This window comes from Camelus ferus, chromosome 11, assembly GCF_009834535.1.
Source record: "Camelus ferus isolate YT-003-E chromosome 11, BCGSAC_Cfer_1.0, whole genome shotgun sequence".
Classification (NCBI taxonomy): Eukaryota; Metazoa; Chordata; class Mammalia; order Artiodactyla; family Camelidae; genus Camelus; species Camelus ferus.
In genome coordinates, this window is record NC_045706.1 from 65,129,330 (window position 1) to 65,149,505 (window position 20,176).

Here is a 20,176-nt window from a genome sequence, read left to right on the forward strand (position 1 = left end):
TTATCTGAGTTTGGTATCAAGATAATGCTGACCTCATAGAGTGAGTTAGGAAGTATTCCTAAGTTTTTCTGTTTTTTGGAAGAATTTGAGAAGGATTGGTAATTCTTTACTCATTCATGAGAATTCACCAGGGAAGCCATCTAGTTCTTGACTTTTCTTTTTGTGCTGTTTTCATTACTGATTCTGTTTACTTGTTACATGTCTGTTGAGATTTTGTATTTCTTCTTAAGCCAGTTTTGGTAATTTGTGTTTTTCTAGGAATTTGCCTATTTCATCTAGTTATCTAATTTATTTGGTGTACAGTTGTTCATAGTATTCTCTTAAAATGATTTCTTGTAATGTCCCCACTTTCATTTCTGATTTAGTTCTTGTGTTTTCTTTCTTTTTCCTAGTCAGCATAGCTAAAGACTTATTAATGTTGTTTTATTCAAAGAATTAACTTTGGGATTGGCTTTTTTTCTCTCTGATTTTTTTTCTCTCTTCATTTGTTTTTGCTCTAATATTTATTATTTCCTTCATTTTATAGGTTGTGGGTTTCATTTGCTCCTCTTTTTCTAATTTCTGAGGATGTAGAGTAATGCTATTGATTTGAGATCATTCTTCTTTCTTAATATTTACTATTAAGGCATTTACTACTATAAATCTCCCTTTATGTATGTCTTTGACTGTACCCCATAAGTTGTGATATTTTGTGTTTTCTTTTGTTTCTAAGTGTTGTCTAATTTTTCCTGTGATTTCTTCTTTGACCCATTGATTAAGAGTGCATTGTTTAATATCCACATACTTTAAAATTTTACAGTTTTCACTCTGTTACAGATTTCTAGCTTTATTCTGTTATGGGCAAAGTGCTTATGATGATTTCAGTCTTTTTAACTGTATTGATACTTGTTTTGTGGTCAAATCTATGGTCTATCCTGTACAGTGCTTCTTTTGCCCTTGGGAAGAACATACATTCTGCTAATGGTTGGTGGGGTATTCTACATACTTTTCTTATGTCTGTCTGTTTTATAATGTTGTTCAAGTACTCTGTTTTCTTACTGATCTTTTATCTAGACATTCTATTTATTGATTAAAGTGGTGTAGTGAAATCTCAACCTGTTGTCATGGAACCATTTCCTTCTCCCTTCTAGTCTGTCAATTTGTGACTTAAAGTGTATTTTTTCTGATATTAAAATAGTGATCCAGCACTCTTTTGGTTACTATTTGTATGGATATCTTTTTTCATCCTTTTGCTTTGAACTTACTATGCCTTTGGATTTAGTCTGATTCTCTCGTAGACAGCATATAGTTGGATCATGTTGTTGTAGTCTGCCAGTCTCTGCCTTTTAATTGGTGAATTTAATCCATCTGTGTTTAAAATAATTGTTCATAGGGGAAGACATATGCAACTGTGTTCATTTTTTTGTCTTATTCCATTTTTGTTCCTAATTTTGTCATTTACTGCTTTCCTTTGTTTTGACTTAATTTGTTCGTAGTGTACTGATATAATTTCCTTGTCATTCCCTCTTGTGTATGTAATTTAAAGATTTTCTTAGTGGCTCCCATGGGGATTATTATTAACATATGAAATTTATAACAATTTAGTTTAAATTGATAGCAATGTGGCATCAAGAGCATGCAAAAATTCTGCTCCTGTACTGGTCTCTCTACTCCCACCATGTTGTTGCTTTCCCAGATTGCACCTTTATAAATTTTGTGTCTAGTAACATACACTTATTTCTTAAGGATTTGTCTTTTAAATCATGTAGGGAAAGAAAAGTGGAGTTTGCAACCCCAAATACCATAATATTGGCTTCTATATTTACTTACATAGTTATCTTTACTGGAAATCTTTATTTTATGGCTTTGAGTCAGTTAACTGTCTCATATCCTTTCTTCTCAACCTGGGGATCTCCCTTTAGCATTTCTTGCAGGGTAGGGCTGGTGGTAATGAACTCCTTTGGGTTATGTTTATCTGGAAATACCCTCATTTTTGAAGGACACTTTCCCTGGATATTGAATTTTCAGTTGACAGGTTTTTGTTTTTTTTTTTTCCCTTCAGCACTTTGAATATATCAACCCAATGCCAGCTGGCTTCCAAGGTTTCTGCTGAGAAATCTGCTGCTAATCTTACTTAGGATCCCTTGTATTTGATGAGTTGCTTTTCTCTTACTGCTTTAAAGATTCTTTTTCTTTATGAGTTTGATTATAATGTTTCTTGGTGAATGTATTTTGAGTTTATCCTACTTGGCATTCTTTGAGTTTTTTGGATGTGTAGATTCATGTTTTCCTTGAAATTCGGGGAATTTGGGGCCATTATTTGTGTAGTTATTATCTTCTCTCCTCTCTCATTCTTCTGCAACTCCATAATGTTTATGTTGGTCTGCTTGATGGTGCCGCCTAGGTTATTTAGGTCATGCTTACTTCTCTTCTTTTCCTTTTGCTCTGCTCCTCAGACTTGATAATTTCAATTTTCCTATCTTAAAGTCAGATGATTGTTTTATGCATTCTGAAATCTTGTTAAACTCCTTTAGTGAATTTTTCATTTCACTTATGGTACTTTTCAGTTACAAAATTTCTGTTTGGTTCTTTGTTGTAATTTCTATCTCTTTATTGATACTCTTTTTTCATTTATAAATTGTTTTCCTGGTTGCATTTATTTCTTTGTTTTATAGTTTCTTTTTGCTTTTTGAGTATATTGATTTAAAGTCTTTGTTTAGAAAGTTCAGTGTTTGGTCTTCCTCAGGGACATTTCTGTTAATCATATTTTTCCATTGATTGGGACATACTATCCTATTTCTTTGTATGACTTGAATTTTGTTGTTATTGTTGTTGAATCTGGACATTTGCATATTATAATGTTATTGTATATTGTATAATATAACTTTAGAAATTGCTTTCTTGCTTTTCTCCATTTTGCTGTTCTTGACTGTTGAAGGCTTCAGTTATCCATATGGCTTTTCCAAACAGCCTTTTTTCCCCAAAGTCTGTATTTCTTGTCATGTGTGGCCATTGAATTCTCTGTTCCTTTAGCTTGTGTTCAGTTAGTGTTTTGATGGACTTCCCCTTGAAGGCTGGGATAAAACTAAAGCTGAATAAACCTCCCAAACCTCCATCTTTCAAAGTCTTTGCAAACGGGCTCTGTGCTGGAGTTATTTAGTACTTAGCATGTCCATATTCAACTGTCCTAGCTTTCACATCCTGCTTGCAGTGCTGTAGAGATCAGCTGAGGTGAAAGCTTAAGGTCTTCTGAGCTCTTTTCCCAGCATGCATGCATTCTGTCCTGTGTATGTGTATGGCTTTCTAAATTCCCTGGTGTACGCAAGTGGTTTTGATTATCTTATTTTCCCAAAGAAGATACTCTCTCCCCAACTTATCCCCAGGCTTTAGGTGATCTGTTATGTCTCTACTGTAATATTTTGTGCAGGTAAGTATGGATTTTTCTTATTTTTGAGCAGTGCAGAAAACCACTGCTTTTCAGCCTGGACTGAGGTGTTTTTTTTTCCCCTATGATTAAAAATTATTTTTTATTTTTACTTTTTTTGTATAGTTGATTTACAGTATTATGTTAGTTTCAGGGATACAACATAATTTGATATTTGTATATATTGCAAGAGAATAAACAAGATATGATTTTTTTGCAAGTGTTTACTCCTTTCCCCTATATCACATGTTTTATAGAAATCATTTTACTAGTTTGCTTACATGTTGAATATTAATAATTTTTTCATTTTTCACTCTTTTGTATTTATTCCAAGTTTCCTTTTGACTTGATAGCCCTGATGCCATTAGATAGGTTCCCTAAATGGGCTCCCAGATGACTGTTACAATCACAGCCACCAAGAAAAGGATAATACATTTGCAAATAAGTAAGGGTAGATTGTATTTCAAGTTATTATTGTCTTTTCTTGAATCAGTAGGAAAAGGTGTGGTACAAACAAACTTTCCATGCCAGGCAGAACTGAATTTGAATGCTAACTGGTTGCGTTTTACCAGTTGTGTAACCTCAGGCTAGTTCCTTAATTTCTCTATTTTTTCCATTCTTAACAATGATGTGCTAATAATTTAGACTTGCCTATAAGCATGCAGGTTATTTTGTTGTCTCAGTAGTAAAGGTAATTTGTGAGAGCAGTAGTTCTTGAGCTGTAGAAAGCTGTAATTTAAGAATGGCCATGTGTGAGGCCCTTCAGGTGCCACCCCTCTATTAGCTCATGTAATTCCATCAGTTTTGGAGTTAGCTTTCACTTTTACATCATTTTAGACCTGATAAATGCTAGTGAATAAAGTTTTATATATAGAAGGCACACAGAATGATTTATTCAAGGAAACATTGTAAATGGGTGAGATATTTGACCTGAGTTTGAGTTCACTGCAATAAATGACAGTAGACTTGTCATTTTTTCTTTATTGCAGATTTTTTCATCTCATTTGCCTACTTGAGAACTCGTCTTTATAGCTTTAGATTTTCAGCTGATTGGTGGAGCAATGCCACTTCTCATACTTCAGGGCATCACAGTCTCTGAGTCCTCGGCGTGTGGCAGTGTCCATGGGCGTGATGGAGGGATGCTTAAGGTGCATGTACATCCTTGGGAAGTTAGCAGTCTTATGCTACCTGTTCAGTAAACCACAGAACCACTTCCTTTCCATTTATGACCCCAGTAACTGTCTTCTCTGGCTTTACCAGAAACTAGTTAATGCTGGTCCCGTATATTCTCAGTTCTTTCTTATGTCATATGTTTCTCTCTCTTGGATTCTGCTGTTTTGACAAATTAAATTCTGATATTTTATAAAATGTGTTCAGGGATTTATGGTTTATAGTTTTATGATCTACTTAGTTTTCTTTGTTGTATTAATGGCTATTTGACTGGTTGTATATAGTTCTGGGTGAAAAAATAGTTATTGTCCTCAGGAAATTGTAAGCATCTCTTTTTCTATTTCCTTCTATTACTGATTTTTGCTGAGAATGAATTAGGTGTCAGTTTGAGTCTCATTTCTTTGTGGCCAGTCACTGCTTATTTACTTTCATAGGCTTTAAAGATTGTTAATTATATTTCAGAAATGTAATCATATTGAGCTAGACATTTTTACTTTTTTTCTGGAAATTTCTTTGTATTTAAAAGTGTTAATGTATGTTCTTTAAATCTGAAGATTCATGTATCTCTTCAGGCAGATGTTCTGTTGTTTATTCTTTTATTTCCTCTATTCTGTGTGACCTGTTCTGGATTTCTTTTAGAGTGGTATTTATCTCCTGGATTCATCCATATTTTATAAACTCTTCATTATTTTTTGATTTGTATTTTTTATGAGAGATTTATATAATTTTGTATTCTCTATCCAATTTGTTTTCTAGTAGCTTTTGGCAATATTTGTCATATGTTTCCACAATTAAGCAAACATGAAAAAATTTCATTTCCAAGTACTCTCTTTTTTCTCTCTGATGGATTCTTGTAACAGTATTTTAAAATGTATTTTGTCCAAGTATTGCTACTCCAGCTTTCTTTTGGTTTCCATTTGCCTAGAATATTCTTTTCCATCTCCTTACTTTCAGCCTGCATGTGTCTCTAGCTCTTACAGAGCGCATATATATGGGTCTTGTTTTTTTTTTTTTTTTGATTTATTAATAGGCTTTATTTTTTTAGAGCAGTTTCAGGTTCACAGCAGAATTGAACAGAAAATACAAAGAGTTCGCACATAGCCCTCCCCACCCACACATAAATACTCCCCTACCCTCAACATCACTCATCAGTGTGGCATATTTGGTACCATCGAAGAACCAACATGGACACATTATTATCAACCAAAATCCATAGTTTACATTAGAGTTCACTCTTGATGTTATACATTCTATGGGTTTTGACAAATGCATAATGATGTATAGCCACCACTATAGTATCATACAGAATAATTTCATTGCCCTAAAAATCCCTTGTACTCCATCTGTTCATTCCTTCCTCCCTCCCTCTCCCCAAACCTCTGGAAACTACGATCTTTTTATTGTTCCTATAGCTGTGCCTTTTCCAGAATGTCATTTGGTTGGAATCATAGTTTGTAGCCTTTTCAGACTGGCAAGCTTTTTAAACTTACATAGTTATCAAAGGAATGAAGCCTACCACAAAATAAGAATTAATTCAACAAGATACATACACCCTGCTATTAACAGCAACATTATTATAATTGCCAAAATATGGAAGCATCTTAAGTGCACATCAGTAGTTGAATAATGAAGATACAGTATATGTGTGTGTGTGTGTGTGTGTGTGTGTGTGTGTGTATATAGACACACATACATACACACATATATATAATGGAATACAGCTCACCCATAAGAAAGAAGGGTATTTTGCCATTTGTGGCCCTTCATTCACTTTTTTTTTCACTTCAAAACCCAGAATTTTATAACTGGCATAAACATTTCTGTTACATCAAAAATATCAAAATACCTAGAAATAAACTTAACCAAAGAGGTACCTGTACTCCAAAAATCAAAATGACACAAAGAAATGGAAAGAGTTCTTGTGCTCTTGGATTGGAAGAATCAACACTATCAAAATGGCCACACTAACCAAAGCAATCCACAAATCCAGTGCAACCCCCATCAAAATACAAGACTCTTCACATACCTAGAACAAACAATTGCAAAATTTATAAGGAACCACAAAAGATATGGGTCTCGTTTTTGTATCCATTCAGCCAGTCTATGTCTTGGTTGGAGTGGTTAATCTATTTACATTGTATATTCTTACTGCCATTTTGTTAATTGTTTTGGTTTTATTTTGTAGGTCTTTTTTTCCCTCTTACTCTGTTTTCTTGTGGTTGATGACTAGAGAAATTTCTTTAACATTTGTTGTAAAGCTGGTTTGGTGGTGCTGAATTCTTCTAGCTTTTTCTTATCTGTGAAGCTTTTAATTTCTCCATCAAATCTGAATGAGAGCCTTGCTGAATAGAGTATTCTTGGTTGTAAGTTTTCTCCTTTCATCACTTTAAATATATCGTGCCACTCCCTTCTGGCCTGCAGTTTCTGCTGAAAAATCAGCTGTTAACCTTATGGGAGTTCCCTTGTATGTTATTTTTTGCTTTTCTCTTGCTGATTTTAATATTTTCTCCTTATCCTTAATTTTTATCAGTTTGATTACTATGTGCCTTGTGTGTTCCTCTTGGGCTGATTTTATGTGGTACTCTCTGTGCTTCCTGGACTTGGGTGACTGTTACCTTTCCCAAGTTAGGGAAGTTTTTGGTTATTATCTCTCCAAAAATTCTCTGAGGTCCTTTTTCTCTCCCTTCTCTTTCTGGGACCACTATAATGTGAACATTAATGCACTTCATGTTGTTTCAGAGTTCCCTTAAACTATCTTCACTTCTTTTCATTCTTTTCCCTTTTTTCTGTTCTGTAGTCTTGAATTCCACTAACCTGTATTCTAGCTCACTGATCTGTTCTTCTGCCTCATTTAGTCTATTCTTGGTTCCTTCTAGTGTGTTATTCATTTCAGTAATTTTATTCTTCAACTTTGGGTATTTATATTTTCTGACTCTTTGCTGAAACGTCCCCCAGTGCATTGTACTCCTGAGTCTCTGAACAGCTTCACCATCATTAGTCTAAACTCTTTCTTGGATAGATTGCCTATCTACTCATCACTTATTTCTTTTTCTGGAATTTTGTCTTGTGTGTTGGCCTGGATGATATTTCTCTGCTTCCTCATACTTTCCATCTTTCTATTTGCATTTTTAGGTGGGTTAGTTATGTTTCTCAACCTTGGAGAAGTGACCCTCTGTGGGAGACATACTGTGTGTCCCAGCAGTACATTCTTCTCTTGTCACCCAAGGGCCAGAGTCCAGCTGGTCCCACGGTAGAGTCTGGCCTGTGTTTGCGGATTCCTTCCACAGGCTTTGGGTTTGCTGCTTTCTTACTTCTGGTGCCTGCCCTCTGTTGGATGAAGCTGAGCTAGAGGCTTACGCAGGTTTCTTGGCAGAAGGAGTCAGTGCCTGCCCTCTGCTGGGTGAAACTTGGTCCTGGACCTCTGGTGGTTAGGACCTTGTTTAGGGGCATGTCTAGAGGTGTTTATGGCTCAGGAAGTCTGCTGATGGGTGGGCCTAGGTCTTGGTGCTGATGGCCCCTTCAAGATGACAGCCTCTAGGAAAGCTCATGTAGATGAACACTCCTGGAATGTTCACCACCAGCTTTTATGTCCCCTGGGTGATCTGCAGCCATCCCCTACCTCCCCTGGAGACCTTGCAAAACCAGCAGGCAGGTCTGGCCCAGATTCCTATGAAATCACTGCCTCTGCCCTTGGACCTGGCACACATGAGATTGTGTGTGTGTTTTCCAAGAGAATGAAGTGTCTGTTTCCTCCACTCCCATGGGGATCCTGAAGTTAAGTCCTGCTGGCCTTCAAAACCAGATGTCCTGGGGTCTTCTCCTCCCAATGCCAGAACCCTGGTTTATGGATCATAATGTGGGGCTCAGAATGCTCACTCCTGTGGAATGGCCTCTGCAACTTAATTATTCTTCTGTTTGTGGGTTGCCCACTTGGTGGGTATGAGGCCCCGATTATACAAGCATGCCCTTCCTGCTGTCCCTTTGTGGTTCTGTCTTTATGTTTCCAGTTGAAGATCTTTTTTACTAGGTTCCAATCTTTTTTTTTCCCCCAGTGGTTGTTTAGCAGTCAGTTGTGGTTTTGCTGTAGTCATGAGGAGAGGCGAGCTCATGGTCCTACTACTCCACCATCTTGACTCCTCTCTGTGATGAATTCTAATAGCCAACTATTCTCACTTTATGGAGAAGCAATATTCTGAACATATTTGAGGATTCTATTTAGAATGTTTCAAAACTTTCCCATATTTTTGTACTTCCCTCCTTATTCTTCAGTCATTCTGTTCATTCTGGTGGCTTACTTTTAATGTTTTGGTTTTCCCTTCTTGTTTGATAAACCATCATTTTTCTCTCCTGTTTTTCTCTGAAGATCTAGTTTGATTAGCACAGGTGACTTGGTAGATAAGGATGCAGATATGGATGTATCTTACCACAGACTCTCACCAGAAGGTTCTGTAGGTGAGTGGGTAGGGGATGGACATGGGAGGACTCTCCTTCAGGCCAGGCGGAAAGGAGTCAGGCAAGCAAGCAGGAGGTTCCCCCTTCAGTTCTTGAAATGGAGAATGGTATATCCTGAAATTAGAGCACTAAGATCTGTTTCATTAAGTAGTTGCTTTAAAAGAAATACATGCTGTTATGGAGGATTGAAGTGTGAGAAGCTGCATTTCTTAGTTGGCTTCACTTTGGGCAGAACTGTCTGTATTGTTCATATACAGTCATCCCTTGGTATCTGCAGGAGATTGGCTCCAGGACCACCCATGGATACCAGAATCTGTAGACACTCAATTCCCTTACATAAAATGGTGTATGTAGTATTTGCATAAAACGTATTCACATCCTGTTTGATTTTTTTTAATGTTTTTTCAGTTTTATTGAGATAAAATTGACATGTGGCACTGTATAAGTTCAAGGTGTGCAACATAATGATTTGACTTTCGTCATGAAATGATTACTGCAGTAGGCAAAATGAACATTCATCATCTCATATAGATACAACATTAAAGAAATAGAAATTTTTTTTTCTTTGTGCTGAGAACTCTAAGGATTTACTACTCTTAATGATGATCATTTATTAACATACAGCAATGTTAATTATCTGTCATGTTGTACATTACATCCCTAGTACTTATCTTATAACTGAACGTTAGTACCTTTTATTTACCTTCATCTAATTCCTTCTCCTCCTGCCTCCATACCCTACCTCTGGTAGCCACAAATCAGATCTCTTTTTCTATGAGTTTGTTTGCTTGTTTTTGAAGTATAATTGTCCTGTAGAACTGTGTTCTTGGTACACAACATAGTCATTCTATGTACATTTCAAAATAATCACCATAATAAGTCTAGTTATCATCTGCTACAAAGATATTATATAATTATTGACTGTATTCCCTATACTGTTCTTTTTTCACCTGTGACTCATTTATCTTGTAAACTGCAAGTTTTTGCCTCTTTAATATCCCTCACCTGTTTCTCTCCATACCCCACCACCCTCCCCTCTGGCACCCTCCTGTTCTCTGTATCTATGACTATGTTTCTGTTTGGTTATATTTGTTCATTTGTTTTGTTTTTCAGTTTCCACATATAATGCAATCATATAGTATTTGTCTTTGATTTATTTCTCTTAGTACAATACTTTTTAGGTCCATCCATGTTGTCATAAATAGCAAAATTTCATTCTTTTTTATGGCTGAGGAATATTCCACTTTGTGTATATGTATACATAGATATATACCATATCTTCTTTATCCAGTCATCTGTTGATGGACGCTTAGGTTGCTTCCGTATCTTGGCTATTGTGAGTAATGCTGCAGTGAACACAGGGATACAAGTACCTTTTCAAATTAATGTTTTCATTTTCTTCAGATAAATAGCAAAAAGTGGAATTGTTGGGTTGTACGGTAGTTCTGTTTTTCATTTTTTGAGAAGTATTCATACTGTTTTCCATGTTGGCTGCGCTAATTTACATTACCACCAACACTGTATGAAGGTTCCGTTTTCTCCACATCCTTGCCAACACTTGTTATTTGTTGTCTTTTGATAATAGTCATTTGACTGTGTGAGGTGGTATTTCGTGGTTTTGATTTGCATTTCTCTGATAATTAATGATGTAGAGCATCTTTTCACGTGCCTGTTGGCCATCTGTATGTCTTTGGAACAATGTCTGTTCAGTCACTTGTCCATTTTTAATGGTTTTTTTTTTATGACTGTCAAGTTGTGTGAGTTCTTTGTATATTTTAGATATTAACCTCTTGTTGGATACATCTTTTGCAAAGTCTTCTCCCATTCAGTAGGCAGCCTTTTCATTTTGTTGATAATTTCCTTCAGTGTACAAAAGCTTTTTAGTTTGATGTAGTCCCAGCTGTTAATTTTTGCTTTTGTTTCCCTTGCCCAAGCAGACACATCCAAAACATATTGCTAAGACTGATGTCAGAGAGTGTACTGCCTGTGTTTTCTTGTAGAAATTTTGTGGTTTCAGGTCTTACATTTAGGTCTTTAATCCATTTTGAGTTTATTTTTGTATGTGGTGTGAGAAAATAGTCTAGTTTGACTCTTCTGGATGGGGCTCTGCAGCTCTCCCAGCACCATTTATTGAAGAAGCTATATTTCCCCCATTGTATATTCATGCCTTCTTTATGGTAGACCCTCCCACATACTTTATATAGTCTCTAGATTACTCTAATACCTCACACAATGTAAATACTATGTAAATAGTTGTAAATACAATGTAAATTCTACGTAAGTAATTGCTGGTGTGTGGCAAATTCAGTTTTGCTTTTGGAACTTTCTGCAGTTTTTTCCCCAAATATTTTCAATCCACAGTTGATTGAATCTGTGGATGTGGAACCTGGGCACATGAAGGGCTGACTATGTAGATTTATTAATTTTTTTTAATGTGTCCCAGCTTTAGAGAATGGCTGCTCATCAGCTTTAGTCTTCACTAACTGCTGGGTCTTCACAGAGTAGGGGGCTGCCAAGGTGCCCTGGGAGTCGGTTATTCTGTCAGTGAGTCACCCATCCGACTACCTGTGCTGACCCCTGCGTGGTTTGAAGGCTTAGAGCTTGGTGGTCTCTGGCTGTGGTGGGAAGCCGCTGCTTCTGCCTACCTGTGTTTCTGTAAATTGTAGGCATGGTGCCTCTAGTTTCCTTCGTCTGATGCTATTTACTAATATTATCCAGAAGTTACATGAAATTGTCTTTTTTAGTGTATTCTGTTACTTGCAGACTTTTTTGTCTTACTGTTTCTTCCACTTCTATTATTGGAGGCATCAGAGGCAGATGTGTGTTTTAAGTCCATTATCTTTAATTGGAAATGTCAGATATTTGTGAAATTGTGCTCATTATTTTCCACTATTCTCTGCATCTGGTTGTGTTCTCACATTTCAGGAAATTTCTTCTCAGCCTTCATAGCCTATTTTTCTTTTTTTTTTTTCTACCAGCCACTCAGATATTGGTGTTCCCTCACGTTCTGTGCTGGTATCTCTTTCCTCAGTCTGTCTCATTGCCATTTTCACCCACATCCTTATTTTCATAGTAGATCTATCTCCTGAACTCCAGAATCATCTGCCTCACCTTTAATGAGTATTTCCACTTCCATGTTTTGAAGACATTTGGAGTCCTGTATGTATGTCTAGTATCTGTTTCATTTTCACCGCTCTTCCTCCTGTTTCTCCAGACTTGACAAAAGTTTCCAGAACCTCCAGGGCAGATCACGCAGACCCTCTGGGAGTAAACTCTTCCTCTCTCCCTTTGCTCAGCAAGTTCCCTGTGTAGCATCTTCACTGCTGCCCCCCTTAATTTAGTCAATCCAACTCCACCCTACTCTGGGATCATTGCTTCTTCAGTGACAATTACTTTGTATAACTGGGACAGAGGTGTATATTCCCACTGCACGATTGGCTTCCTGCTGTTCACAGCAGGGACCTGCGGTGAGTGGAGGTGGGAGAAGGGAGGAGGCAAGGCCCCAAGGGAGTGTGTAAGGTGGTTCTGCACACATCGTATGTTGTCAATCCCTTTGGGCATGGGAAGAAAATATTAGCTGGTCTATTTACAGTTTTATCTGAAAAATAACAGAATTAAGCTCTCTTCAAATGTGAATTGGCAGTATTTTATTTAATTTATAGATAGATATAAATAAAACTGATGATTGCTCAAGAATTTTAGGGATTTAGGTGAGTGATTAAATATTTGGAGATCTCTAACAGGATTTAACTCAAATCGATTAGCTTCTTTCCTCCCCAGAATCTCTTCCCCCTGCCTCTGCAGCCTTTATTTTATCACAGGTTCAGACCTGCTCTCCTGTCCTGTTGTGCAGTCTGTTGACTTACCACATTTTTTCAGGTCTTCTTAACTTTCATTGATATTTTGCCATATATTTATAAAGAAACTGCTATTTATATTTAATCACTGAAAGTTTTATCTGCTCAGTCAAATCCAAGGTGCTAACACTTTCACGTGAACTTGCACAGAACCCCTGTATGATCTCTGTCTGCGTTACACAGATTTGTGCTGTGGGTCCTTTAAGTCCTATGTTGGGTATGTCTTTGTATGTTTCATTAAAAGAGTAAGTTCTTTGAGACCAGGAAGAGTATGTTATTCAATTTGGAATTCTCAAAAACTAGGACAGATCTGGGCACATGAGGGCATGCAGGTATTTTTCCCTTAAGTAATAAATTAATTCACCAGTGGTATTTCTACTATGATTTCTTTTTTTACTCACAAAGTATAACACAAAACAAGTTATATAGAGGTCCTTTGTAACATTTCTGGTCAATTTTCAATAGTAAAAATGGTAAAAAAAAAAAAATTAGTATTTAAACACTTTTTCCCACATCACCTGATTCAGACCATTTCAGATTGAGTAGAAATATGTTTTCCTAGGGATCATTGTCATTCAGAGATGTGACTGTGGGCTTCACCTGGGAGGAGTGGCAGCAGCTGGACCCTGCTCAGAGGGCCCTGTACAGGGACGTGATGCTGGAGACCTACAGCCACCTCCTCTCAGTGGGTAGGTAGCACTTGTTTCCCATGTAGACCCCCAGTACACATGTCCTTTTTTATTTACCTGTGGAAGTTTTGTAGAATATAATAATGTTTAGGTTGGGGATTCAGAGGTAAAGGACAATTTATCCCTTGTGGGTACCAGAAAGAATGTGTTGTCCTCTGTCCCATAACAGGATTAAATGAGCATTTTTAATTGTACACTCTTTGAGGTATACTGTCCTCCTCCTTTAAAGGCCCCAAAACTCATCCAGTTTGTCTCATGATACATTTCTCATTTACAGGGTATTGCATCCCTAAGCCAGAAGTGATCCTCAAGCTGGAGCAAGGAGAGGAGCCATGGATATTAGAGGAAGAATCCTCAAGCCAGAGTGTCCCAGGTGAGTTAGTGTGAGTAGGAGCCAGATGGAGGTTAGGAGGAAATTGGATCACAAAGGGTTAGTTCAGAGATTAAAGCCATTGAAATGGTCTTTAGGAGTCACTTTTTAGTGGCTCTGGACCTTTGGAAGTAGCTTGTCGACATGACTCAAATATCCAGTCGCTGAGTCACCCAGTATCTCCTATTGTCACTCTCATACCCAAATGGTTTCCTTCTTTTTTTTTTTTTTTAACGTGTATATAGAGTTAAATACACAGGGTTTAAGTGTTCAAGTAAATACAATTTTGTATATGTACCGACCCATATTTCCATTATCAAGATTAACATATGGAACATTTTTTTAGCACCCCAGGAGGCTCCCTGGTGTCCTCTTACCAGTAAATAACATTTCTCCCTTCTATTATCACAGATCAAGGTTTCCTGTTTTTAACTTCAGATAACTGCAATCATACAGTATGTACTGTATGTGTATTTGCACTGTGTATGTACATACATACACACTATATGTGTATATATACTACAGATACACACATATATATATATAGTATCTAGCTTCTTTGGACCAGCACTATGTTTGTGAGATACATGTGTATTGTATATATTTGGAGTTTTTTGCTTTGTATTGCTGTGTAGTGTTCCATTGTAACTATTCCAGAATTTATCTGTCCATTTTATTATTGAAACACATTTGGGGTACATATTTGAAACACACTTGTTTTAAGTATATTTATTTTCAAATTTGGAGCATTTGAAAAAGGGTGTTATAAATTGTTTCATTTGAAGTATAGTTGATTTAAAGTATTATATTTGTTTCAGGTGCTCTATTTAAAGTTATTACAAGATAATGCCTATAATTCCCTGTGTTATACAATATATCCTTGTTTTTCATCTATTTTATACATTGTAGTTTGTGTTTGTTAAACCAGAGCCCTAATTTGTCCTTCTCTGCTTCAGTCTCCCCTTTAGTTACCTTAAGTTTGTTTTCTGTATCTGTGAGTCTGTTTCTGTTTTGCATATACATTCATTTGTATAATTTTTTAGATTCCACATATAATTGATATCATGTAATATTTGTCTTTCTCTGACTCACTTCACTAGAGCATAATATTCTCTAGGTCCATCCACATTGATACAAAAGACAGAATTTATTATTTTTTATGGCTGAGTAATATTCCATTGTGCACGCGTGTGCGCGCGCAGTCACACACACGCACACACACCCCAAATGTTCTTTATCCAGTCATTTGTTGGTGGGCACTTGTGTTGTTTCCATGCCTTAGCCATTGTAAATAATGCTGCTGTGAACATTGGGGTGCATGTATCTTTTCCAATTAGTGCTTTTGTTTTCTTTGGATGTATATCTAGGAGTATTATCTGCAAACAATAACAGTTATACCTCTGACCCTCCAATTTGGACACCTCTTACTCTGTGTGCGTGTGTCTATGATTGCTGTGATTAGGGCTTCCAATACTATGTTAACAAGTGGCAATAGTGGGCATCCCTGTCTTGTTCCTGGATTTAATGGGAAGGCTTTCAGCTTTTCACCATTGAGTATGATGTTGGCTGTGGGTTTGTCATAAATGGCCTTTATTATGTTGAGATATGCTCCCTCTATACCCACTCTAATGAGAGTTTCTATCATGAGTGAATATTGAATTTGATCAGATGCTCTCATCTGCATCTACTGAGATGATCATGTGATTTTTATCCTTCCATTTGTTAATGTGGTGTGTCACATTGATTGATCTGCAGATAATGATCCATCCTTGCATCTCTCAAATAAATTTACCCACTTGATCATGGTGTATGATCCTTTTTGTATATTTTTGTATTCAGTTTGCTAATATTTTGTTGAAGATTTTTGCATCTAAATTCATCAGAAGTATTGGCCTATAATTTTCTTTTTTCATAGTGTCTTTGTTTGGTTTTGGTATCAGGGTACTTACCACCTTGTGGAATGAATCTGGGAGTGTTCCGTTCTCTTCAGTTTTCAGAATAGTGTGAGAAGGATAGATATTAGTTCTTCTTTATGTGTTTGGTAGAATTTCCCTGTGAAGCCATCCAGTCTTGGACCTTTATTTGCTGGGAGATTTTTTTATTACAAGAAAAACCATTGTAGGTTTTTGACTTGTAGTTACCATAGCCTTAAGGTGCTAGCGCAGAAGCCCTGAGGGTTGGGTGGGCTGGTTCCATTCCTCAGAACGAAGCAGTACAGGAGCAGGAGGGGCTGGACTGTGCGCCCACTGTAGTTGTCCTGGCACATGTCAGTGTTCGAGGACGCTCCTGGTCTGCCATCCCTGACAGCACCAGTAACGCCCCCTATCCCATTCAGTGTAGTGTCAGGTCCAGTCCAGCTCTGTCCCCCATGTGTGCACTCTCTTCAGCAGCAGCCTTTGCCCTAGTGAGGAGCTGTGCCATGGAGTAAAAGGGGCAGGAGCGGGTACTTGGTGTGGTCTTGGGGGGCAGTCCTGGGAAACCAGCCAGAGTTCTGGCAGTCTCCGTCTGCCTCCTCCACCTTCTGTTTTGAGCAGGCAAGCATGTGTGACATGCTCTTCATGAGCCGTGTCCCATGTTTCTCACAGTGCCCTCTCCAGTCCCACTGATGTTCATAGCAGCCAAGGGGCCTTGTCTTCCTGGTGTTGGGTCCAGGGTGGGGGTGCCCAGTATGTGGTTTGAACTGCCCACTCCCTGGGGAGGATCGTTGAACCTGTGTAATGTCACTCCTAGGGGTGCAGGTCCCAACCTGATTGCTTCTGTTCCCTTCCTTCCCAGCTCCCTGTGGGTCTTTTCTTACAGCCTTAGTTGTATAAGAGTCTTTCTGCTGGTCTTTAGATTGTTTTCAGTGAGAATTGCTCCAAATATAGATGTATTTTTGATGTGTTCATGGGAGGTGAACTCAGCATTCTCCTCTGCTGCCACTTTGATTTCCTCTTCCATAAATATTCTTGTGTATGTCTTTTGGAGGATGTCATTTTTGTTAGATATATAACCAGAAATAAACTTGCTGAATATAGAGTAGTTACATATTTAGCTTTAGTAATATTTAGTTTAAGCAGTTTTCCAAAATGTTTGTACTAAATTATACTGCCACCATCCACGTGTGAGAGTTCCAGTTGCATTACATCCTGTTAGCGCTTGGTATTGTCAGTTTAATTAAATTTTAGCCATTCTGGTCATTGTGGTATGTTACCTCACGAAGTCTTAATTTCCATTGGTCTGATGACTAATGATGTTGAACATCTTTTCATATGTTTGTTGCCTTTTTGGATATCTCCTTTAGTGAAGTGATTATTCGGATCATTTACTTTTATTATATTGTTGGATTGTTGGTCTTTTTCTTATTGATTTACAGTTGTTTAAAAATATATTCTGAGTATGAGTCTTTTGTCAATAGTATGTATTGAAAAATACCTTTTTTAATCTATGTCATCACTTTCTTAATGATATCTTCTGATGAACAGAAGCATATTAAAAAGACTATCCTTCCACTGAATTGCAGTTTTATCTTTCTCATTTATCAGGCGATCATACATGTATGATTATGTTTCTGGGCTTTCTGTTCTGTTCCTTGGCTGATCAATCCATCTTTATGACAATACTACACTTACACTATTATAATATTATAACTTATTAATAAGTCTTGCTGTCTGGCAGTGTTAGCCTTCTAGGTTTGCTGTTTTCTTCAAGACTGCTTGGCTGTTCTACAGCATGAATACAGAATGTTGCCAGGAATATCTTTAATCTGCAGAATATATTAAAATGATACCTATGTTTCTAGACATTCTGGACAGTTCTGTGCTGCTATAGGTCTTTTTCATTTTCATTAAATTTTAGAATCAGCTCATCAGTCTCCACATACACAAATACACACACACACATACACATAAACACACACCTGTTAGGACTTTTTGTTTTTGAGATCGCATTGCTTATTTTAGGGAGAAATGACATCTCAACAATGCTGTTTTCCAATCCATGACCATGGGATCTTTATTTAAGTCTTTAATTTCTCCCTGTTTCTGTGGTTTTCAGTTTAGCAGTCTTGCCAATTTTTCATTAAATATGTTCCTAAATATTTTATACTGTTTTTTTACTTTATACTATATTCTCTATTTATTCTCTAATTGTTTAATGCTAATATATAGAAAAGCAGTTGATGTTTGCATGTTTACCTTGTATCCTGCAACCTTGCTAATTCACTTATTCTGGTAGTTGTTTTGTAGGTTTCTAAAAATTTTCTACATAAACAGTTTTGTCATCTATCAATAAGACAAGTCTACTTCTTCCTTCCCAATCTTTATACCATTTTTCTTGTCCTTGCCTTCTGTACTGGCTAGGAACACCAGGAAAGTGTTGTATAGAAGTAGTGAGAGTGAACATCTTGGTCTTGTGTCTGACCTGAGGAAGAAACCACTCAGTATGTTGCCATTAATTTTAATGTTAACTGAAGGATTTCTGTAAATGCCCTTTATTTTTTGAGGAAGTTTTCTTCCATTCCTTGTTTGCTAAGACTTTTTTTTTAAAATTATGAATGAATATTGAATTTTCCCAAATGCTTTTTTTGCATGTATTGAGATAATCATATGGCTTTCCTTATTTATTTTGTGATTATGGTGAATAGTCTTAATTAATTTTCAAATGTTAAGCCAATCTGATATTTCTGAAATACATCATCTTTGCCCATAATGTATTGGTTTTATGATTACTGACTTTGATTGTTCTGTGTGTGTCCATAGAGATGTTATCCTGTAATTTTCCTTGTTGTAATCTTTCCAGGTTTGGGGTTGAAGACGGTATTATTTTCATTTTTATAAGTTGAGTTGAGCATTGTTTCATATTTTTCGATTCTATCAATGATTTTATGTAAGATTCTGGTATTTCTTTTAATGTTTGGAAGATTTTACCAATGAAACCATTTGGGTCTGAATTTACCTCTTTGTGGAGATTTAAAGTTTCATATTGTTAAGTTTTTAATATTTATCTTTGTTAATATTATCATAAATACAATACATGTAGTTTCTGGAACAGTACAGATGAATTATTATTTACTTAAAGCCAAGTAATAACTGTGGTTCCGACATACCTTAATATGTTACTCTTGGTGCAACGAGACAGAAGCCAAGTGTCCTACACATGCATGCAAAGTTAATGTTGCAGGTGAAGAACACTGACAAAATGAATCTGGCCATGTTTCTATAGAAGAGAGAGAGGTAGCTCATCCCCCTCCTCTTTTCAAAGGAGAGATAAAAACCTTTGTTCTCTTGGAGGATCCTGAGTTCTCTCTAACCTTTTGGTATGTAAATAAATTTCTTCAGGGAGGAAAAAAAAAGCATTGTTTCCAGCTTTATACCAAGGATGTCATCAGGGTCAGGATGAGATCTTGAATTTTCAAAAATTTCAAAACATGTCTATATACTGCCCCCTCCCAACACACACCTTTTTTGGCCTCATCATACCCAGGTAGTAGTCCAGAGACCATCCAGTTCTGAAGACAGCAGTATTTAATAAGACTGCCTTGCTGAGGTATGCGTGCCGAGAAAGAAGTGAGGAAAATAGAATCAGACTAATTCTTCCTCAATGTTGAAAAGTCAATAGTGGTGAGATATCCTCTAGAAGGGGTTAAATCCAGATTGGATACTCTTCCAGAAATGGGTGGCCCTCCCCACTACCTTGTGTCTTCCACAGGAATCACAAACTAAGAGTTCAGGCAGCCTCTGTAATTTTGGTTGTACAGGCCATTAGAACAAGCCTTTCACGTGGTAACAAGGGATGCAGACAGTTTTTCCAGGATCCATAGTATTTCCCTAGCTTATAGCACCACAGGGATGTTTTTCAACATTGTCAGAGTTCTACCATTGAGCAGGATGACCACACCTGCTTTCAGATTGGCAAAGCTTAAGGCCAGAGCAGAGAAGGCAGTTAGGGAAGACCTCTGTGACTCCAGGCATTAGATGATTATTTTGCTGGCCAGCAAGGCTTTACTTGCAGGGTTTTCTTTTTAAAAGTCTTTTTCATGTTGTCAGTTGTAGATCCCAAGTTGAAACACTGAAGGTGCAACAGCCTAGAGACCCATTATCAGCCTCTGATGGGTCAGACATCAGATTGTAACTCATTAGCTCATTTTAACTCATTTGCTCATTAGCAAACAGCATTACTTTTCCAAAAGGCATCTTCTAAAGTGTATCTCCATCTCAAGACTGCCCTGGTTATGCTGTCTTCTTTGTATACTGCC

At 37.0% G+C, this 20,176-nt stretch overlaps 1 protein-coding gene across 6 annotated transcripts in view; it reads left to right on the forward strand.

The window, feature by feature from the left end:
* Nucleotides 1–20,176, forward strand: part of ZNF37A (zinc finger protein 37A) — a 48,870-nt gene that overhangs the window by 21,187 nt on the left and 7,507 nt on the right. For 4 of the 6 annotated variants that reach the window (XM_032491791.1, XM_032491790.1, XM_032491792.1 and 1 more), the window contains 2 exons: nt 13,445–13,571; nt 13,849–13,944. In XM_032491791.1, the coding sequence (XP_032347682.1) occupies nt 13,445–13,571; nt 13,849–13,944 (223 nt within the window). The remainder of the gene's footprint in view (nt 1–13,444; nt 13,572–13,848; nt 13,945–20,176) is intronic. The other 2 variants (XM_032491794.1, XM_032491793.1) reach the window with 1 other exon arrangement.